General features: G+C 40.2%; 2 protein-coding genes across 2 annotated transcripts in view; one reads left to right on the top strand and one right to left on the bottom strand.

Moving 5' to 3' along the window:
* Window positions 1-21,852, bottom strand: part of LOC124552568 (N-chimaerin) — a 46,941-nt gene extending 25,089 nt beyond the window's left edge. The window contains exons 1-4 of the mRNA XM_047126890.1: window positions 21,630-21,852; window positions 21,433-21,483; window positions 15,767-15,965; window positions 6,689-6,968 (exon numbers count right to left, since the gene is read on the bottom strand). Of these exons, the coding sequence (XP_046982846.1) occupies window positions 6,689-6,968; window positions 15,767-15,965; window positions 21,433-21,483; window positions 21,630-21,654 (555 nt within the window). The 5' untranslated portion in view covers window positions 21,655-21,852. The remainder of the gene's footprint in view (window positions 1-6,688; window positions 6,969-15,766; window positions 15,966-21,432; window positions 21,484-21,629) is intronic.
* Window positions 21,853-22,035: 183 nt separating this feature from the next.
* On the top strand, window positions 22,036-23,055 carry LOC124552474 (cytochrome c oxidase subunit NDUFA4). The gene is made up of 3 exons (XM_047126756.1): window positions 22,036-22,196; window positions 22,497-22,643; window positions 22,778-23,055. Exons 1-3 carry the CDS (start codon window positions 22,155-22,157, stop codon window positions 22,838-22,840), a joined length of 252 nt encoding a protein of 83 aa, XP_046982712.1. The 5' UTR covers window positions 22,036-22,154; the 3' UTR covers window positions 22,841-23,055.
* The last annotated feature ends 1,214 nt before the right edge of the window (window positions 23,056-24,269 follow it).

The following is a 24,269-nucleotide window of genomic DNA, read 5'->3' as shown; positions in this document are numbered from 1 at the left end:
GCTCGTTTCCAATGGAGGAAGGCAGGGTGACATCTGCTACTTTCAGGCTGGAAATTGGGAAATGGATCTTGGTCCCAGGGAGCTGTCGGAGGTTGGCCCACACAATGAAAGAGGGAGTGGAACTGTTAAAAGGAATTAGCGAATGAAATCCAGCTAGCTGTTTTGCTACCCCAAAGAAGGCAAAGACACTGTGGAGGCAACTGTTTATAAAGAATGCGGTTTGCCATCATAGGGTGATGGTTAAAAATGTGACGAGCACAACTCCACGCACGTATTACAACGCAGCACACCTCAGTCTACCGAGGGACCAAGACACGGTGTGGTAACGAGGAAGTGTGAGGAAAGGGATGTTCCATTGCAGTAAGGATAACGTTTGTGTCGTAGTCTCCCTGGTCATCACAACTGGCGAAATGTTGTTCATCAAAGGTTGTAAGGGAGGAGTAAAGCCACCAGTCAGCCTAAGTAAGCTGCCGTTTGGGTGTGCACGTAGGTGGGACAGGAGTCAGCAAAAAAGTAGCGCACAGGAAATGATCGCTCAAGTACGTGTCAGAGAGAACGGACTACTCAAGACAGTGACAAGCTGGGCAATGCAGAGGGATAGGTCCAAATGGAAATAGGTGTGCGAGGAGTCGGAATGTGGGTGCTCCAATGTTATGGCAGAAGAGGTCGAGTTGATTAAGAAGATCAGCCAAGAGGACAACTCTCTGACAGGTTCTGACAGAACCTGAAAGGGGTGATGAGCAGATGGTGACTTCGCCCTGTGAGGCAAAAGTTTGGTGGTGTGTTTGCACAGCTGGAGGAGACAGGGACACTACCATGACACTGGGCAATTTCACAACAGCGGTGCTAAATTTGAGGTCGCATTTCTGCGTGGCCATGTCCTTCATGGAGTGGGATGTAGCAAGAACAGTAATATAAGTGCCAGATGGTAGAATGCAGTGTTTCCTAATAGCGAACAACTTGTGAGTGATCAGGTAAGGCACTTTTTCCTTCACCAGGATCTCCAAGACAGCCCGCTCATCGAGATAAATGGGACAACTGCGGAAGGAGGCGGCATGCTCGCCATTGCAATTGATGCAATGGGGAGGAGCAAGTGGACAATCGTCCTCGTGAGCATCCCTACCACAGGTTACACATTTGGCTGGGTGTCGACAAGATCCCTGAATGTGGTTGTAACGATGACACTGGCAGCAGCTCATTGGGTCTGGAATACACAGCAAGACTGTGATAACTTCATAACCTGCTTTGATCTTTGACAGAAGAACCACTCTATTAAAAGTGAGAAAGGGAGTACTTAAGGACACTAAGGAGGTATCTACTTTTTTCATCACTAAATGGACTGCGATGACACCCTGATCAGAGAGGTACGTTCAGATTTCTGCCTCAGTCAGACCATCAGCAGCCTACAATAAATAGCTCCGTGGGAAGAATTCAGCATTCAATGGACCTCGACACAAACAGGATAGCCACAGAGGAGCGAAGCTGCAAGCACTTTTTGTGCTTCAGAATCTGAAGCAGTCTCCAAAAGCAAAGTGCCACTGCATAAACGAGAGTGGGATTTCACAGGGCCAGAAATTGCATCAACAACTTTCTGAATAGTAAACAGATTTACTGTAGCGAACGACTGACCGTCTTCAGTACGTGAAACGACGAGGAACCGTGGTGCAGCTGGGAGGGTCTTTCAATCGTTAGCCCCATTCTCTTTACGTTTCGTAGCCACTGACTGTGAAGACGATTGGCTCATTGCGAGAAAATCCGCCATGATTGCTAGCATCTCCAATAGTATGCTGCTTCCAACTGGGGGAAGGTTAAAAATAGCTGGATGATGTTTTAGGGAAAGATTCAATGCCCTTCGGGAAACAAAAATGTCTGGAAAGTGTTTTAGGGGAAACATACATCTACACCCACATTTATACTCCGCAAGCCACCAAACGGTGTGTGGCGGAGAGCACTTTACGTGCCACTGTCATTACCTCCCTTTTCTGTTCCAGTTGCATATGGTTTGCGGGAAGAATGACTGTCGGAAAGCCTCCGTGTGCGCTCGAATCTCTCTAATCTTACATTCGTGATCTCCTCGGGAGGTATAAGTAGGGGGAAGCAATATATTCGATACCTCATCCAGAAACGCATCCTCTCGAAACCTGGCAAGCAAGCTACACCGCGATGCAGAGCGCCTCTCTTGCAGAGTCTGCCACTTGAGTTTGCTAAACATTTCCGTAATGCTAACACAGTTACCAAATAACCCTGTGACGAAACGCGTCGCTCTTCTTTGGATCTTCTCTATCTCCTCCGTCAACCCGATCTGGTACGGATCCCACACTGATGAGCAATACTCAAGTATAGGTGGTACGAGTGTTTTGTAAGCCACCTCCTTTGTTGATGGACTACATTTTCTAAGCACTCTCCCAATGAATCTCAACCTGGTACCCGCCTTACCAACAATTAATTTTATATGATCATTCCACTTCAAATCGCTCCGCACGCATACTCCCAGATATTTTACAGAAGTAACTGCTACCAGTGTTTGTTCCGCTATCATATAATCATACAATAAAGGATCCTTCTTTCTATGTATTCGCAATACATTACATTTGTCTATGTTAAGGGTCAGTTGCCACTCCCTGCACCAAGTGCCTATCTGCTGCTGATCTTCCTGCATTTCGCTACAATTTTCTAATGCTGCAACTTCTCTGTATACTACAGCATCATCCGCGAAAAGCCGCATGGAACTTCCGACACTATCTACTACAATTCCCGTGAAGAAACTGTATATCTAAAAACAGAGCAATAACTGAAACAGGTAAAAAAAGGGGTTCATTGGGGACTTTAAATTCTGACATATCGTATTCTAATTTCATACCTTCCTAATATATTAGCCACAGAGAACATACTGTGTCACAATACTTTCTATATCTACATGTTATGCAGGAAGTTCTAAAAACTGTCAGATACATCTTCTCAAATGCAAAAACACAGGGACAGTTCAAATCCTTCACGGAAAGAAATGAACAGTGAGAAGTTTCCTGGTGATGTACCTGGGTATGGCTTAGTGAGATGGGTATGAGTGGGCATTGTTCTATGCACATTTTTCCAATCACTTGTTCTGAACAATCAGTTTCTGCAGTAAAATAAAAACTGTTTCTAACCATATGACTCACTATGGTTGCTGTATGTGATTTTCATTACAGACGTTCAGAATTCGTAATTCTGAAAGCAGATGGTCCTAATGTTTTGGCTTACCAGCATATATAGTCTCTCTCCCTGCGCCCCGGGCGCAGCGCATGTCAAAAATGAGATATAAGGTGAAGATCTTCGGACATTTCTTTCACAATAACAAATGTGTGTCAACCGTACCTTACAAAATTGCTGCAAGCACATATGTAACTAAAACTTATATGAAAATAATATAAAGAAAAAGAAGCTCCCTGTGACAGGACTTGTCACAATAGGGAAAAAGAGTTCATATTTTTTAAAATTAGATACAGAAGAGATCAGGCTCATGTGTTGCTCAGGCTTATGAGTTGTCACACCACACAAGTTCAGCTACTGGCATTGAATAGAATGACAAACACTAATTGAGGCAAGCAGTGCCAAATTACTGAGTTATGTGGCATACAACAAGATTCCCCAAAGACCAAAGACCACTTGGGGCTTAGGAAACTTTAAGGAAGTCACTGTGTTAAATTCCAGTGTAGGTACCAGAGAATATGGACCTGCAAGGATTTTAGTGGGAGTAAACACACATCGTTTTCAAAAATCTGACTATCACGCTTAGCTAAATGAGGAAAGAGAGCCTCCACTCACCCAAAAAAAGGAGCTTCGGAAGGGAGATAGTCAGAATAAGAGAACCAGACTGATTCTTTGGCTTTCAAATTATATAGTCTTCTTCTGTGCTGATAGAAAAGAGTGCTGTCAACCTTCCACAGGTACGGCTTCTGAAAAAGAATGAAAAATTCAGAAGCTGGAGGGCTGCTCTAGTGCACAAGTGTGCATGTTCACAACTTTGCTTGCCAGATGAGTGGTGGAGTGCCTAAAACTTCAGACAGGGCTACAACAACCAGAAAAAGTCATTAAAAGTCTGTCCTCTAAATCTACGTAAGATGTTTCAACATGAATAAAGATCATCTATGCATCACCACCACTACTACCACCTTCATGTAGTCTGTTTCAGAAGTACAGCTATGTCTTTTCTTGTGTGCCCACTACATTTCTCTCCCCACTCTGTTCAGTCTTCTCCTTTCTTCATCACACATTCCTCCACTCCAGCACACCTACATAACATCATCATCCTCTTTCCACTCACATAACAGTGCTGCTCAATACCTGCAGGTTATTCTGCAAGTTTTGCTATCTCCATTACTATACATCCTTAAATACGAGTAGAACAGCCCACTGGATTAATTTGACATCCTTCTATCGAGTAAGCATACATTACACCAGTTCCGAAACATTTTACTACTAACAGGAAAGTCATATTTCTATTGACACTAGGCACTACAATAAATACATGATGAGCACTACTTCTCCAGATTGACTAATTGCACACTGCAAACATGTAATTGCAACTACCAGTGTGAGGAGTGGTGGTGGTGGTGGTGGTGGTGGTGGTGGTGGTTGCGGGGGAGGGGGGGGGGGGGGGGGGGAGGAGGAGGAGGAAGGGGAAATGCACTTTATGACTATCAGGAGTGATACACAGCAAATTTTGTTAGACTGTGCAAGAAGAGTTCTCTCATTGTGTGTGCACAGAACACGTTGGGCTCCTCACTTTTCTGCATTTCACTTTAGTGTAATGTTGACCAAATACAATCAGATATGTCCATACTCATCCCTGAATATGCATACTGTCTCAAAGCAATGTACACTCGTCCATTAATCACTTGCGTATACAGGGTGCCCTAAAATTCCCCTTTCGAACTTCTAGGACTTGTAGAAGGGACTGAGCCGACAATACTTAGAACTGGAACCCATGAGCAGAAACATACCATTTCTGTGCTGCAGCCATTCGAAAACATGTTTGCTAGGTAGGTATGCAACGAGTAGTCACAGTCGGAGATGCTTACGTACGATCTAATTCGAATTCTCTGACCCGGTTTGACCTTCATTCACGCGTCTGCTAGTGTCGGAGCAACAAGGCTGAGTATGCAGTTGCAGAATACGGCGACACGACCCTTCTGTACAGTGAAGCTCACGGTAATGGAACAGCTGCTCGTCACGTTTATTGAGACCATTATCCATGACGTCTGACTCCATCGCGTACCATTTTCACCACAATTACGCGACGGCTTCGAGAAAGGAGCACCTTCACTGTCAGCAGGCATGACTGTGGTGTTCAAAGGAGATGCTGCACACCCACATTGGGAGATACCATACTGCATCATGCTTCAATGAGTATTAATGAGTGGATTGTAACACTGATGCACTGGATCACAACTAATAAATTAATTATAAATTTTTAACTAGATGTGGCACAGAAATAGTACGGTTCTGGGCATAGGTTCCAGTTCAAAATACTGAATACTCAATCCTCTCTCTATGTCCTAGAAGTTTGTTAGGAGAATTTTAGAGCACCCTGTGTATACATACAGTGGTGTTTCCCAATTCATGTCACACACACTTTTAGAGGTTGTAGAGAGGATGCAGAAGTTCAACTTTTAAATAGGAGTCCACACCTGGAAACGTCATCTGATGACACTACAAAGCGTCAAAGTTATAGGTGCTGCTGCCTGTGAACATATGTATATACAGGGCAATTCCGTGATGATATTACAAACTTTCAAGGATGATGGAGACGGATAAATGCATCAATTTGAGGTAAGGGTCCCTAATCTGGAAATTAATGAGTCGAAAGTTACACGCAAAAATCATTTGGATACCTCTGACAGTGGAATACGTGTACTGGTAACATTGCTAATAATGTAGCGTATGCAACTTTCAGAGGTGGTAGTATGGACCATGACAAGAAAAAATGTCTAGTAAACAGGGGCTCTAAAATGCATACCTGAGGTCCATGAGCACTTGTTCATCTTCACTTGTACGAAACACATCTCCTTTATTGCCCCTAGCTCATTAAGATACCCATTTTAGAGCACACATTTACTAGACTTTTTTTCTTGTTTTGGTCCATGCTACCATCTCTGAAAGTTGCCTACCCAACAATCTAAGCAACAACAGTACCGGTATATGTATTTCATGGTCAGAGGTATCAGAACAGTTTCTGCTTATAGGCTTTGACTCATTCGTTTCCGGTACAGCGACACTTACCTTAAATTGATACATTTATCCTTCTCTATCATCCTTGACAGTTTGTATCATCATCACAGAATCACCCTGTATATACACGCACATTCAGGCACTGGCACTTACAACTACAGCGATCTATAGCGTTGTCCGATGACAGTTCCGGACATGGGTTCTTATGTAAAACTTGATCTACTAAGTTCCGTCTACAGCCTCTAGAAGTGTGTAATATGAATTGTAAAATGCCCTGTATATCCGTATGTGTGACATATGTCTTACCTAAAGTCAACTGACAGATCATATGTATGAAAAATGATCCTTGAGCAAATAGCTTATTACTACTAGATAGAATAAAAAATACTGACACAAGTAGAACAAACAATTTCTTGAGATATAGTGTGTGTATTAGAATATGTAGAAATAAAGAGCTACGAATTTATTAAGATCTTACATCTGAACCAGAAATCTGCGAAGCTTCCCTCTCAGCTTGCAGCAGTGAGACATTACAGCCAATTACAGCCCTTCTCTTCAGCTTATTGAGTGTCACATATGGCGAAGTCTCATAACAACTGATGCTGTCCATCAGCTCTATGTAGGAACGGGCATGTGTCTCTATGTAGAGCGTTACCAGGCCATCGGCTACGAGGTCGTGTACCGTGTCGAATCGCTTGTCCAGCACGTAGTGCTGCCCGTCATAGTAGAGTTTGTAATGCTTCAGCTTGCCACCAAACCTGTAGAGCATTCACAACTGTTATGAACCTATATCCTTCGAAAAATATAAAAAATCTGCATATAAAAATTCTTTATATTAGGAAAAAAACACTTGCTGAAAGGCATAACACGACAAATTACTACAAAATTTGTTTTAGAACCAAATGCCAGGGATTTTACCAAGCCTGTTTTACCAACACTGACATACTTTGTACAACTTTAGGTAGGGCATTCATAAACCTTTCCCTTAAAATACAGTCCACAGTGACTCCTCATATAGGTTGAGACCTATGTAATGTTTATTTGACAAGTATACCAGACTCCACAAACATAACCAGATGCAGAGCTCCAACTTCACACTTTAATAGATATACAATGATGAATTCATATGAAAATCTTAAAAGTACTCTAATACTTCTAATTGTAACAATGAACAAAAACCTTCCACATCGTTTTTTGACATACTCTCCCTAACGTTGAATGCACATATTCCACCACTTTGGAAGTGCATAGGTGTGATGATGAAAGAATTCTTTTATTTGAGTGTGTAGCCAGTCGTGCATGGTGGTTTACATCTCTTCGTCACTTCTGAAATGCCTGCCATCCACTGCTTCTTTGAGTGCACCGAACAGATGAAAATCTGAAGTGCGGGCTGGTGAATTAGGAGGATGTACCAGACTTTACAATTTAATTCCCTGAATAGTCTCAAATTACTCCATTTCCGCCTTAGAAGAGAATGAGCACAACTTTTCCAGCAGACGGCTGAGCGCAGAATATTTCTGGTTTCGACAATGAGGTGAGGCGCCATTCCTCACTCGACTTTTTCGTTCCTGGTTAGTGACAGTGGACCGGAGTTTTATCACCTGTCACGATTTTTCCCGGAAATGTGTCACCTTCGATGTCAAAACAATGCAAAAGTTCTTCACAGGCATCAAGCGATGGTCTTTCAATTCGGCGGTTGACTGATGTTGTCATCCATCTCGTAGACACCCTATTGAAGTGCGGTACACCGTGAAGAATATTCTGCGCCAAACCAATAATAATCTTCAAAAATGTGGCTATTTTGTTCGGAGTTCCGCGTGTTCTCCTTTACGAGCTCCTCCAGTAACGCAATGTTCTTGTCCGACACTACGCGGTGATCCTGTCCTGGTCTTGGGGCACTCTTCACAGAAGTTACGTAACTTCTAAACTTGCTACTCCACTTGTACGCTAGCTGCAACAGCAAACACAAAGCACCGTACTGTGCTGTCATTCTACGATTTACACAAAAAAAGCATCAGAGACGGCTGCTCAATTGCCACACATATTGACGGCGGGGTAGGCACCTTGTTGTAGATGCTGCTGCCTTCTCCTGAGCTGTAACATTACTCTGCCACCTGTCTGCCACTTTCTGAACCTCAAATAACATGACTGCCACCTACCAACCATTACACAACTTTTCGAAATATTATGGAACGTCCAAAGTTTTCATCTCATTTACCCTCGAACTTACCTTTTTCCTCTCTGAACTCATAGTTTTACCTGGAGGTGCAGATGGTTCTCTCTCAAGTCTTGAAGATGTTTCATTATCTTACCAATCAATAACTCACAAAAGAAATCTTTACATAATGTTTATTTTCTACTTGCAAGCCCGAAGCAGAAAACTGATAATAACTGAAAATTTAACGTGGCTGAAATCAGTGCTGCCATTGTTACAGGATCTACCGAGCTACACTTTGTAATGAAAACCTGTCGCTCAACCCAGTTTACAATTTATATGACCAAATAAAACACGGTTCTGACTTTTGACAAATGTTACAAATGTTAGGAGCAGTTTCAAAAAAGGAAATTGAAAGCAAGAACTTGAATCAGAGACAGTTGACTGACCAAATACAAGTACAATGATTAGTAATACAGAACACAAAAGCTCAAGCAAGTTTTATGTTATAATCAAAGCATAAATTAAGTAACACCACAATGACTTTTAATATGTGACAATTTAGTTGAAAGAAAAAAAGAATTTTCAGTCTAAAATAACTGCTTCAGTGTCAATCAAGTGCTTGCTACCAATCTTGTACTGTTGAAGAGTGGTGAATTCAATAGAATTTTATCATAAGGTCACTACAGCAAATATGGTAATTGGCAATTGAAAGATACTACCATTGCTGACAAATGTGGATATTTGAAGTTTATGTTCAGTGCACCTGACACACTTTTTTGTATTGATATTTCCTTTTCTCGTTAAGATGAGTCATCTGGTTCTAAAACTTTTCAAACCTTCCTCTGAAAGTACCACAGCTGTTTGACAATGGAATGAATATTTTAAGGCCAACTCCTAACATCACAGAAATTGACAAGATGCCTTCTGCAGACGTGTCACTAATGTTTCTATGTGTGTTCTTGTACTGTCTATATTAACATGTATCAGCAGCTACAAGGTAACCAATGGGGTGTATTTTAACAGAGAAATGTTGAAGTTTCGTCTAATGTAAGTAATGCAGTTTCACACAACATACCAGTACTCACAAAAAAGGAGAGTCCAGTGCTGAGCTAAAACAACAGACGAAAATCAACTGGGCGATACAAGGGCAAAAATCACAGTAACTGAAATCACATGCTAGAATCTACAGTCTTATGTAACACAACACAACAATGTCTAAACTTTTTTGTCGTATGACATTTTTTAAAATTGCTGTAAATCTAAGTATTCTGGTACAAATGTGCTGAAACCAAATAAGCTGGTTTTGGTCCTACTCCTACCTCTGAACACCACTATGCAACAATATCTATGCCACCCCACATAAATCCCTCTGCCAACAAAACCCACAAGGACGCGGTTTTCAATCGTATCCACAAAAAATTTTCACCTACAAAAATTCCAGTCTTTTTTAAAAGTATAATCTTCAACCCCACACCTGAACTGAATCAAGCCAGAACCAAAACTTCAGCAACATTTCTGATCTTATCCTATCTTCCGTGCACCCATCTAGGACAGTAATATTTCTTCTCCCAATATGTCGGCTGTTAAGCTCACAGCCATCGAGGTGAGTCTGTGACTTAATTAAAACTGTGTAACACAGTAATATACAGTGACTCATTACATCAAATGGTTCTAATTAAGTAGTTTTGCTGTCCCTGGTAGAAGTCCAAAAACTGATGGAAATTCTGTTTGCTGGAAAAACTCCAAGAAACATGTTTTTGATCTTGTTTGTACGTCAGTCTAGAGTTCAGCGGCTCAGTTAACAGTGGTAGACAAAAATACTGAAACACAGCAACAAATGCACGCTTGAAAAGAAAAGCAAATGCCAGCCAAGCCTGCAGGTTGCACTGTTGTATTTGAAAACAAGCCGGCACCTGTGCAATGTCCTCAACACATTGTGACAGTCAGTCGTCGTCTGAACAGTGTACTCTGTAGTTACGATGCATTATCTAGGAGCTCCGTGTATTCGAATGTGGGCACACTGTCGGTGCCCGTACAGTTGGTGCTTCTGTGACCGAGGGAGCTGAAGTGTTCTGTGTTCCAAGAGTCACTGTATCGAAGATTTGAACCACGTACAACGTAAGCGGAAAAACATCAGTCGCAAGTCACAATTCGGACGAAACTGTGCCGAGTGACTGTGATGGTTCGTCACCGAAGAGGATCGTGACGGAAAAGGACAACAGTTGCAAAAGTCACTGCACAACTGACTGTCACAACACGAAGGGAGCTCCGTAAGCAGCGAATTGCAGAGTGAGCCGGTATTCCAAAACAATTAATCAGTGGTGCAAATGCCCCTAACAGGAAAATGTGGTGCAGAAGTGAGCCGTGTGTACTTCCATCTTTCCACGGCTCGTTTCCTGAGCATCGTGCGGAGCCAATATTTTTGGTAATCGACAGTGTTTGGGCGCGATCGGGCTCTAGCATCTCGTTGCTGTCTTTTATTGTTTCGCTTCTATTTAATTTTTCTGCGGTTGTTCAGGGTTGCTCTTTTATGAAGCTCTTTCGTTTGAACTCCCGCCCGTAGTGTACCCACTATCGATTGCGAGTTCCGTCTTTGGTGTACTTAGAAACTGTAGGTTGGTAACACGACCGACTCACGTGTTTACTGCAGCAGACTCTTTGGCCTGTACTATTTATAGGTGAGCGCGGTCACGCTGGAGGAGGTTGTCGCGCAGTGGCCTTCGTGTCTGCTCTGGTGATGTCGACATCCTACCTTCCGCGTACTGGTGGTTATCGAACACGCACTTCTACCCGCGGAGGAACGTCGGCCCGGTTGGGCCCCTCTGTCCGCTCTTCACTGGTTGTCCGCGGGAGGCGGATGGCAGTCTAATCTTCGATGCGTCGACGAAGGCAAACAAACAGTAACCATCGTGGGGCGGTGGAGCCGCCGTTCGGCGAAGGTTTGAGTCCGGGAGCAGTTCGGCTGGGTCGGTGTCTGCCGGGACGACTGGGGTAGTTCAGAATTGTGCACAGCAGTCCTGGACAAACGACGAAGTGCGCCAAGGGAAAGGAAAAAAAGAAGTTAAGTGTGAATGTTTCAAGTTGATTGTCCTTTGGAATTGAGTTCATCCAGTCGTCTTTCCCGCCTTGTGGCAATCCTCTGTTCTGTTCACTGGTGCAATTCTGACAATGCAGATTCCTCCACGCATTGTTACTAACTGGTGTAGTGGCGTATTTTGGTAGTTATCTGTGTACGTTTGCACTTCTATGTTTTGGCAGTTCATCCTCCCACCCTATGGTTGCAGAATTTCGGGTGGGGAGTTAATTCCTTGTCTCCCAAGATCTAGTGCTGTATTATTAACTTTAATTCTAGTTCAGTCTAGTGTTCTGTTAATCCCTGGGTATGTGTGTCTGCCATACTATTTGCGCCGTATTTATTCTAAGGGAGTTGCACTGACAGTCGTTAGGGGTTTGAGTCCTGTCACGGAGCTGATAAGGGGTCACATTTCGGCTTGTCAGTTGGAGGGTGTTGCCTTAGAGGTTTGTTAACATTGGCATGTCAGCGTTGTCTAGCGCTACCGGGACCTAAAGAAGAACATTGTGCTGATTAGGGAATGTTGTTATACGTTCTTGTTTTCATTTCGATACCTGTATTTGTGAAGGCAACCACATGAAGTAAGATATGTTCTGAAGCTATGCTGGATCTTGCACTCTTGGGATTTTTGGTTTTGTTTTGGTCCCGACTATTTGGGTGTCAGGAATATGGAACTGTGTTATTAATGTTTGGATGCACGACAAGTCAGTACGTGTGTAGTGGCATGGTGTCCTCGTGAAGGCGTGCCCGCTAGATTGCTATTGCGGCTCCTCAAAGTGTAATTACCACCTTACTAAAACCCCCTTGTTAAAAGGGAGGAAGGAAAAAAAAAACCTTTAGAAATACCTTCTATTTGCATTAACTATCTTACCTGTTGCTTAAGTAAATATCTGCTCAGTGATTAAGCTAATGGAAGCACCTGTCCTAAAAGCAACTAGCACAATTCTGTTATGGTGGCCCTCGTGCCTATTTTGGACCGAAAGATTGTATAAACAGGCTTACATGCTCCGTATCGAACTTCTGATGTTGTGTTTTGAGTGACTGTGGATTATTAAAATTGATTATAGTGCAAATGTTTGTATTTTACCAACTGTGTTTATAAGTTATTAATGTTATCAATATAATAGAGGGAAACATTCCACGAGGGAAAAATATATTTAAAAACAAAGATGATGTGATTTACCATACGAAAGCGCTGGCAGGTCAATAGAAACACAGACAGACACATACATACACACAAAATTCAAGCTTTCGCAACAAACTGTTGCTTCATCAGGAAAGAGGGAAGGAGAGGGAAAGACGAAAGGAAGTGGGTTTTAAGGGAGAGGGTAAGGAGTCATTCCAATCCCGGGAGCGGAAAGACTTACCTTAGGGTTTGGAATGACTCCTTACCCTCTCCCTTAAAACCCACTTCCTTTCGTCTTTCCCTCTCCTTCCCTCTTTCCTGATGAGGCAACAGTTTGTTGCGAAAGCTTGAATTTTGTGTGTATGTATGTGTCTGATTGTGTTTCTATCGACCTGCCAGCGCTTTCGTATGGTAAGTCACATCATCTTTGTTTTTAAATATATAAGTTATTAATGTGATTGACTGGAATGTAATACGAAAGTTTTAGGACCATAGGTTGTCCAGGTAGAAATTTTGAAGCCATGCTGTGTTGTGAATTCATGTATTTATGTTTTATATTGCAATGAGAATTTAAATGTGGTAAACCCACGCTTTCTGATTAACAATTAAAGATTTAAGAGTGCTTTCACTTAGCGCTTACTTATGTGTTGTGTTATTATTATTTTTAAAAATTATAATAGGTGTTTTAGTTTCTTAAATTAAAGCCTTTCCAATTCGAAAGTGGTGGCCCTCCCATTTTGGGCAATTGTAAGCATCGAAGCAGGATTTACTTAGATGGTGTTATGTATTGTATGTTAAGAATAAATTATTTGTGTGTTAAATCATGTCTGATATGTCAATTCCTTGGCCCCATCCACACCTTGGTCATAGTCTTTTAATATTAAATGATCAGGCCACCGTTCCAAGAAGCACCTGGACTATTAAGCAATTGAAAAATGTCACTTTCTCAGACGAGTCCAGTTTCACATTCTTTCCAACTTCTGACCAAGTTTATTTCCCAAGAGTGAACGACAGCTGGGGATTTGGTGACGATTTAGGCAGCCATATTGTGGTTTCCAGTGGGCCTCACGGTTACTCTGCAAGGTCGCATCACTGCCAAGGATTATGTGACTAATTTGGCCCGTTCCCTGGTACAATCTTTGCTCACCAATAGCAACACTGTCCGAGACGACAAGATCCCAGTTCCCACAGGTTTCATTGTCCAGGACTGATTCTGTGAGAATGAGGACAGAATGCCGCACCTCCTCTGGCCATCGGTCACCAGATCTCAGTATTAACACAGTCTAACATAACAGTCGCGACACTTCGCCTCGATTCTGATGCCTTCAGCGCCAGCAGCGCCCCAAGCGACCGGTAGGTTGAACTGTGAGTTCGGTGCGATCGTGAAAGTGAATAGTGTTTTTTTATTTTGATTTATACAATGGTTTTTACCATTGGGAGCGCCAATGCTGTCTTTTTTTGGGTTTCCTAAGTATCCGGAGAGGTAAATACCATCATGTTACTAAAATGTATCGTCAGGATTCACTTGCAACTTTCACAGCAGTGAGTGTCGCGACTGTTATGTTAGACTGTGGTATTAATGAGTTTTGGTGGTCTACTTTGGAGAGAAGGGTGTGCGATTACAATCCATTGCCATCAACATTATCTGAAACTGCCAGAATTTTTCAGAAAGTAAGATATAAAATTCCCTTGGGGAAAAAAAAAAAAAAAATTACAGGACCTGTATTTATCCATTCCGAAATGACTTCTAGCGGTCTTCAGATGACACTAAACAGTGTAGTATTAGCGTGTGATACACACACGTCTCTCGCAGTTGACTCATGTATTGTGTGCAGCTGATCTTCTCGGGTCAGACGGCTGCATCGATCTTCACGAACTCTTCTTCTCCGAAGACGCTAGCTGGTTAAGGGAATTTAAAAATAGGCTTCTTTTCTACTCTCGAAATGATTCTGTACTCTCCAATAAAACAACTTCACAAGATTCAAACAAGCGTTCAACTCTCGTGAGTCAACCCCATCTTGGACCATTAGAAACTAACAAATACAATTATAATATGTTTGGTTTAATAACCACTATAAAACCAGTTGGTAGAGCACTTGCCCGCGAAAGGCAAAGGTCCCGAGTTCGAGTCTCGGTCGGGCACACAGTTTTAATCTGCCAGGAAGTTTCATATCAGCGCACACTCCGCTGCAGAGTGAAAATCTCATTCTGGAAACATCCCCCAGGCTGTGGCTAAGCCATGTCTCCGCAATATCCTTTCTTTCAGAAGTGCTAGTTCTGCAAGGTTCACAGGAGAGCTTCTGTAAAGTTTGGAAGGTAGGAGACGAGGTACTGGCAGAAGTAAAGCTGTGAGTACCGGCCGTGAGTCGTGCTTCGGTAGCTTAGTTGGTAGAGCACTTGCCCGCGAAAGGCAAAGGTCCCGAGTTCGAGTCTCGGTCGGGCACACAGTTTTAATCTGCCAGGAAGTTTCATATCAGCGCACACTCCGCTGCAGAGTGAAAATCTCATTCTGGACTATAAAACCAGTTCTTGCTTCGAGCACGTCCAACACCTGAAAGTCAAACGTAAAAACCTTTATTTCAATACATAATTCATTTGTTCACTACAATACAGTCATTACACTGCCAAGGAATAGAGCGTGCTTGCTCCTCGGACTGGATATACAGTTTCTCAGGCACGCGCTGGTAACACTTGTCCGCGACGAAAGACTGTCACTATTGCCGTATTCTCCCGATACACGTCCATCCTGCACACACAGAAACCGGCAGCGAGGCAGACACATCTCCACTCTCACACCCTTGTACTTAAAATATCGGGTGTTCGAGACGGTGGAAAGCCAAGTGTGTCTGGAATTTACACCAAAATTCTCGAGGCACTACAGATTGTAAGCTGTTTTGAATGTCAGTGGTTTTCCTACACCTTATTAGGTGTGGTAATGTGTTGTGTTTTTGGTGTTTTCAAATTTTGGCCATCGCTTGTAATTAGTGAATGGTTACTTTTCTCCTTTCACGAAATCCCTTTGAAAATACTCTGTACCATGCAGTGACCTCTTAACTTGATCTTATTCAAACAATCTGTAGACAGACCTCTTTCTTTAACTTTTTCTGCTTTTTTTTTTTTTTTTTTTTTTTTAATTTTTTTAAAAGCAGCTTTTCATAAATATATTTGATGGAAGTGGCCATATTCCAATAAATTTTACCTGAATGTAAGGGTGAAGCAGCCGCCATTTCTGTTTGATCTCCGTACAAGGAATGCCCCCTCTTCTGTTACAATTGCTTCAGCCTCAGTGTGTGACATATCGCCATGGTACTCCCGACCATAGTACTGGGGTCGGCTGTGCACAGGAATCGAGCATGGCACCATGATGGGTCGAGGTGCTTCCTGCTGCAAGCGATACACTGCGAAAAGAAGGTAAGCAAAATCAATTTGTAACATTTTAGCAAGTCAGGTTTCTTTAACTTCTGCCACAATAAAGAAGAGAATGACAGGACATCGGGTAGGCTGGAGTTTAATGTCATGTGGGCAATGGCGTCATTAGAGACAGAGCCCAAGCTGAAAATGGACAAGACTGAGGAAGAAATTAATTTCATTCCAGCATTTGTTGATGTGATTTACTCAAACCACAGTAAGGAAATGTACATGGCATTTTTTAACAAACCCCAAAGTTAGTTGCATCATGACTCAAGGGCAATGGAGGGCCGTGGCACCCATAGCTCTCACGGAAAAAAAATAATAAAAAAAAAAATAAAATAAAATAAATTATAGTGTAGTTAGGTGTCTTTCTTTCAAGAAAAATGATTTAAATGTCAGTATTAGACATGTTTTTAACAGAGCCAGAACTGAAACTTTTCATAGCTACTTACAAATCTTCATTCATCTTCAAAAATATTAAAAATACCCCATACAAACTAGTGCACAGACATGCCCTTGTCCTGGTTGGTCTCTCAATCTCTACTTCGTATGATGTGTTCCTTCATCCCTACATAACAATTTTCTTTTACTTCTTCTGCGTGGAGTATACATGATGAAAGGGTGGAATTAGATGCGCAGTGTACATGTGTAGGAATGCACAATGAATACAGTTCACTGCCATAGCAATAGTAGGTTTCCCATGCAAGAAAAGGCATGATGTGTCATATGCTAGTCTAATATACAACAGGTTTTCAGTGTGCAAAGACATTTTTGGGAAGAGCCTGGCTCTGTGGCCCCTGGTGCCTGCACAGGGATGGTCAATTCCAGCAGAGTAGTTGTCTTGAATTGCAACAAGAAAATGCTCAAACAATGAATCATCGAAACAGTCATTGAGCACATAGGTGCATAGTCTATGGAAATCAATTTGTGCTTTGGCACAACTGAATTTGTTGAAATCTGTGATATGTCATGTTGCACACAAAGGCTTGTACCCACAGTGTTAAAAGGAGTCACCGTCCTGTCGAAGGTGGTATGCCATTGACTTCCTCCAACCATCGAATTAACTTATCCAGACAGTTATGAGGGGGCTAAAGTTTAACGTGGATTCACAGCGAAACTCAGCATTCTTCACATAAACAAACACTTTCATAGGTGAGAGAAGTGATAAGTGACAGATAAACAGTATTAGGATTGACCAGGGATAAAGCATAAAATAAGGAATGGTTTTTACAAATACATCATACTGATTCATGTGATTCAGGTAAACAGTAGAAAATCTAAATCTGCATGGCTGCATGAAATCAGGTCACTGCTAAATAGAAAAGTTAAATAAATATTAGTTCAATGATTAGGGTAAAGTTTTCATTGTACATGAGTTTTACGATAACTATAACTAAATGCAATGACTGCTGACCCTATCCTATATTTCATGCAACTGAAATAATTCATTAGCAACAATGAAAACAATTACCATGTTAAAACACAATTGTCATTGATGGGTCTAACTAGATGACTACTTGGAAAGTACGTCATCGGCAATGGACAGAACAAGAGAAAGAAGATTGGGGTTCACTTCCCTTAAATGACAAAGGAGGTTGATTTAGAAGTTCATGCAGGACATGGCTGGGGAGGAAATAGGCATTTAGATTAGATTAGATTAATACTAGTTCCATGGATCATGAATACGATATTTCGTAATGATGTGGAACGAGTCGAATTTTCCAATACATGACATAATTAGGTTAATTTAACAACATACTTAAGTTAATATAACAACTTTATTTTTTTTGTGTTTTTTATTTTTATTTTTTTTAATATATTTTTTTTTAATTTATATCTAAAAATTCCTCTATGGAGTAGAAGGAGTTGTCATTCAGAAATTCTTTTAATTTCTTCTTAAATACTTGTTGGTTATCTGTCAGACTTTTGATACTATTTGGTAAGTGACCAAAGACTTTAGTGCCAGTATAATTCACCCCTTTCTGGGCCAAAGTTAGATTTAATCTTGAATAGTGAAGATCGTCCTTTCTCCTAGTATTGTAGTTATGCACACTGCTATTACTTTTGAATTGGGTTTGGTTGTTAATAACAAATTTCATAAGAGAGTATATATACTGAGAAGCTACTGTGAATATCCCTAGATCCTTAAATAAATGTCTGCAGGATGATCTTGGGTGGACTCCAGCTATTATTCTGATTACACGCTTCTGTGCAATAAATACTTTATTCCTCAGTGATGAATTACCCCAAAATATGATGCCATATGAAAGCAATGAGTGAAAATAGGCGTAGTAAGCTAATTTACTAAGATGTTTATCACCAAAATTTGCAATGACCCTTATTGCGTAAGTAGCTGAACTCAAACGTTTCAGCAGATCATCAATGTGTTTCTTCCAATTTAATCTCTCATCAATGGACACACCTAAAAATTTGGAATATTCTACCTTAGCTATATGCTTCTGATTAAGGTCTATATTTATTAATGGCGTCATACCATTCACTGTACGGAACTGTATGTACTGTGTCTTCTCAAAATTCAGTGAGAGTCCGTTTACAAGGAACCACTTAGTAATTTTCTCAAAGACAGTATTGACAATTTCATCAGTTAATTCTTGTTTCTCAGGTGTGATTACTATACTTGTATCATCAGCAAAGAGAACTAACTTTGCCTCTTCATGAATATAGAATGGCAAGTCATTCATATATAATAAGAACAACAAAGGACCCAAGACTGACCCTTGTGGAACCCCATTCTTGATAGTTCCCCAGTTTGAGGAATGTGCTGATCTTTGCATGTTACGAGAACTACTTATTTCAACTTTCTGCACTCTTCCAGTTAGGTACGAATTAAACCATTTGTGCACTGTCCCACTCATGCCACAATACTTGAGCTTGTCTAGCAGAATTTCATGATTTACACAATCAAAAGCCTTTGAGAGATCACAAAAAATCCCAATGGGAGGTGTTCGGTTATTCAGATCATTCAAAATTTGACTGGTGAAAGCATATATGGCATTTTCTGTTGAAAAACCTTTCTGGAAACCAAACTGACATTTTGTTAGTACTTCATTTTTACAGATATGTGAAGCTACTCTTGAATACATTACTTTCTCAAAAATTTTGGATAAAGCTGTTAGAAGGGAGATTGGACGGTAATTGTTGACATCAGATCTATCCCCCTTTTTATGCAAAGGTATAACAATAGCATATTTCAGTCTATCAGGGAAAATGCCCTGTTCCAGAGAGCTATTACACAGGTGGCTGAGAATCTTACTTATCTGTTGAGAACAAGCTTTTAGTATTTTGCTGGAAATGCCATCAATTCCATGCGAGTTTTTGCTTTTAAGCAAGTTTATTATTTTCCTAATTTCAGAGGGAGAAGTGGGTGAGATTTCAATTGTATCAAATTGCATAGGTATGGCCTCTTCCATTAACAGCCTAGCATCTTCTAATGAACACCTGGATCCTACTATATCCACAACATTTAGAAAATGATTATTAAAAATATTTTCAACTTCTGACTTTTTGTTCGTAAAGTTTTCATTCAATTTGATGGTAATACTGTCTTCCTCTGCTCTTGGTTGACCTGTTTCTCTTTTAATAATATTACAAATAGTTTTAATTTTATTATCAGAGTTGCTGATTTCAGACATGATACACATACTTCTGAATTTTTTAATAACTTTTCTTAATATAACACAGTAGTTTTTATAATTTTTGATAGTTTCTGGGTCACTACTCTTTCTTGCTGTCGGATACATTTCCCTTTTCCGGTTACAAGATATTTTTATACCCTTAGTAAGCCATGGTTTGTTACAAGGTTTCTTACGAGTATATTTAACTATTTTCTTGGGGAAGCAGTTTTCAAATGCATTTACAAAAATGTCATGAAATAAATTATATTTTAAATTGGCATCAGGTTCACGGTACACCTCATCCCAGTCTAACTGCTGTAGGCTTTCCCTGAAATTTGCAATTGTTAAATCGTTGACTGAACGTACTACTTTGGAGGACTGTTTAGTATTGCTGAATGGAGCTATGTCATATATTGTAACTAGCTGTGCACCATGATCAGAAAGACCATTCTCAACAGGCTGAGCATTTATCTGGTTAAACTTATCTTGGTCTATAAAGAAGTTATCTATCAGTGAGCTGCTATCCTTTACCACCCGAGTAGGAAAATCAATAACGGGTGTCAAATTGAAAGAACCGAGTAATACTTCAAGGTCATTTTTCCTATTACCCTCTTTCAGAGAATCTACATTGAAGTCCCCACAAATAATAATTTGCTTCCCCCTCTCTGACAGACAGCACAACAAGAAGTCCAAATTTTTCAGAAATAGATGAAAATTTCCTGATGGGGACCTATATACAGTTACAATTATAAATGTGCCTTTATTTAATTTAAGCTCACAGGCACATGCTTCTATATGTTTCTCTACACAAAACTTTTTTGTTTCTATACTTTTTGCACAATGATAACTTTTGACATATATGGCAACTCCTCCTTTCTCCATATTTTCTCTCATTACATGTGCAGAGAGCTTATAACCACTTACATTTACCTTATCCATATCAGTAACAATGTGATGCTCAGACAGGCATAGTATATCTATTTCATTCTCAGCTTCTAAATCTTCTAAACAAACCAGAAGCTCATCTACTTTATTCTTTAAACTCCCAATATTTTGATGAAATATACTTACATTATTTTTAATTATACTTTTATGAGAACCTTTCCTTATTCTAACATTTGCAGTACTCTCCTGTCTGAGTTTCTCATTGTGCTTAGGCCTAGTTCCTATACCAGTGGTCACATGGTGTTCAGAGAGGCAGATTATGTCAACTGGGTTGGGTGACTTTAATTCATCAATGGAATTACCTAGGACTGAGATACAACTTGGTGGAGATAAAATTTCTGGTGATTGGTGAAAATTTATAATTGATAGCTGTGATTGGTGACCCAATGTGCTAGAATTGTGCTGTTTAATTTCTTTCCTAAACTGAAGATTTGTTTCAATCCTGACCTCTCGTAGAACTTGACATCTTTCTGTCTTACCTATCCTAAAAAAGGTGCTGCTCCAACACCTGTAACCACTGGTATTTTACCATTCATGGCAGTGCCTCCCCCCCTTAAATTTCCTGCTATTACCCCAGCCAGTTTCCCCTTCCCTTCCCAGCATTCACCTTAGTTTAGGAACATACAGACTGGTGAAAATGATTAACAAGTAAGCTGCATGAAAGACACAAAGGTACAAAATTATTACAATAAAAAATAGGCAATATGTGTTTATCGACATACTTCATCTTATGCATACTGACGAGAAAAATATTACATAAATACTGGTAAACACACAATTGATGCTACATGCACTAAGCGCTGTAACTGATAACACACTTATCTTTAATATTGCAAACTATGCTTGTCATTCACAAGAAGGAAGGTGCACTTACAATTTGGATTCCAAACGTGTCTAATCGGCGACCCCTCCTGATTTACATCACCTGAAACAAGCCACGGTTAAGAGTACTGTACTGAAACAGTAAAATTATTTTATATGGCGAAAACTCAGTGTTATCGTGAAAGTGAATCAGGTTTTATTGTGTACCAACAACAAACTTGGCACGTAACTTACAACAGTACTGCTTACCATTGCTCAGTCTATTGTAACTCATTTTCTCTTCCAGCCAGGACCAAAGCCTTAACGCAAACTAAAGTATTGTAATCTCATTATTACGGTCGTCATTTGCAACTGAAAGTAATAACTCATTTTCACTATCGAGTTCACCACACAACGCATAATACTTTCGACAAGTCAATTGCCCTAAACCACAACTGTATTCGAATTATTGACAACACAGAAAACACCAAAGATACAAATTACAATGTCGAAGATAGGTCACCACAAACTTGTCAATTATTGTTGTACCACTTTACATCAATAACTGTGTGAAGTATATTGTTTGTTAGAACTGAAAGTAAAAGCCCTTACAAAAATATGAAATATTAATTATAAATTGTATTCAGACGATAATTGCGAATATTATAGTACTCGCTGGTTTTGCTGAACTATACACTTGACGAACGTATTACGTCCTATTCTAGTATTAATCCGTCTTCTGGAAGAGCAGAGAAGGGTTACCGTAGTCGCGAATTTTAATTTATCTTGTGCAAAATGCAGGGACTGTCATTTTCAAGCCTGAAGAAAAACCCATCAGTGAGTGTAACTGTATGTAATGTGAACAAATCTTCCTCTGTAATGTTTTCATAATGGTAATGTCCCGTGTCGTAACATATACTGCATTGGAGGACAACATAGGTCGCATGTTGAATTCTTATTAATGAAAGCTAAGAAAGAGGCGAATGATAATTATGTTGACTAGAGTTCCTCAAAATAACTCACATACAGAGGAAGATTTGTCTCTAGACACTAAAGCAATGAGTGTCACGACCTTGGTTAAGATCAACATTGCCGAGGAATGTTCAGTGTGAAATACTGTTCTGCGTTCTTTCACAGTTAATTCCCTTGTACATATGCTTGGGAGCAGGGGTAGCGGGAGCGATCTTTTACACGCTTCGACTCGCTACCCGAAACCCTGAAGTTACGTGGAATAAGAGATCCAATCCCGAACCTTGGAATGATTACTCCAACAAGCAGTACAAGGTAATAGTTTGTTTTGTATCTTGGTACCAAATACGGTAAAGTATGTTAAATTTCACTACGCTGATTTATATATTGCCTAGAACAGAATTCTTGATTGCGACATACGTAATTAATATTTTTTAATGTTTTGACAGTTTTACTCGCCAGTGAGGGATTACTCGAAGATTGAGAGCCCCGCACCGAAGTACCAGGAATAATAATCTCGTGTTAAAGTTCTAGTTAAGTGATACTGTGTATCTTGAATGCAGTGTGTAGAAAATGATATGATACAATGAATCTCACATGTAGAGGTTCCAGTAGGTCTGAAATCTTTACTAAGCATGTAAAAATATTTATAAGTTTTCTCAGTGATGATTTTTGAATATTATGACGACTAATAAATGTGTTACTGAGCTGACCATTCCAATAAGTATTCATTCTTTTTCTTCAGGATGTTGTAACAGGTTTCCTTTCTTAACTGTACACTTTAAAAAAAAAAGGTCTCGGAAATAGAGTAGAAGGTTGTGGACACAAGTCACTATTATCTCTGACATTCTGAATAATATTAAAAAAATCTTGCACATTAGGTCCTTGTTCTCATTTTCTAATATTGCTGTGGATGTATGTACGGAATAATACTGTCCTTTTACCTTGATAAATGACTAGAAAAGCTGGTCTCAGTTCTGTGGTTTGATGCTGTAGCAACCATGCAGAAATGTGTAAAAGAATATTTAATTTGGAATTTAAGGAGATTTTCGCAAACGTCTGAGACCAGGCAGTTGAATAGTCCATTTAAATTAAAATCTTAATAAACTGGAAAAGATTGTAAATTGAGTTATAGAAAATAAAACCTTTTCATTTAAATGTATGAAAGCAACATTCATCCGCACGTCATTCAGTAGGCTGTTTATTTGCACAGGTTGATGTGTATAGACATATTTCATTCTCACCTTTTGCATACTACTAATTGTCTGTGAGCTCCTTGGCTCTTTACAATTTCTGGTCAATTCTCAATAGCATGTAACATAATACTTCATTCACTCAAGAAATGTAGTTATGTGCAGCGGCATTTCGTAGCAATTTAGGTCTTCTGTACATATTTTGCTTCCTTGGCAGAAATAGTGGATTATTTTGTTTTCAGACACTAAGTTTCTCACTGACTTTTCAGCTAGCATAGCAATATTTCCAGTCTTTTCCCTGCAAAACTTATTAGTGGAATCTGTATTGTGACTAGAAATAAAGTATCAGTTGATCTGTATGCACGCAGTTTTGTCCCTGTCTATCTGTCCTTGCCCTCCGTTCTGCCCTCATGCTGTACAGGTTCCATTTGTTTGATGATTCAGCAGGTTATATTTTAACTTTGTGGTTGGGTCCATTCCCAGCCACCACGGTTGGGTAATGTGAAGTGCCATTTGTCTGTGAATCATGTGAACTTTGTTCTTATTTTTAATGCTTTTTAACTGTTTATCAGATTTTTGGAGTCAGAGATTGGGAACCAGTCCAGTGTTTTCATAAACAAACTTGGAAGAGTAGGCCTACTTAAAAGCCATAATCAGGCTGGTTGTTGCACTGGACCAAAGACTGTTAACCTGCTGTGCAGTTTTAGTGTAAGTCTGCCTCATGAGCTTATATATTAAGCAGCTTGGA

Source organism: Schistocerca americana, chromosome 10 (assembly GCF_021461395.2).
Source record: "Schistocerca americana isolate TAMUIC-IGC-003095 chromosome 10, iqSchAmer2.1, whole genome shotgun sequence".
In the NCBI taxonomy this organism is placed as follows: domain Eukaryota; kingdom Metazoa; phylum Arthropoda; class Insecta; order Orthoptera; family Acrididae; genus Schistocerca; species Schistocerca americana.
Note: the sequence above shows the minus strand (reverse complement) of the source record. Positions and strands in the feature narration are given on the sequence as shown.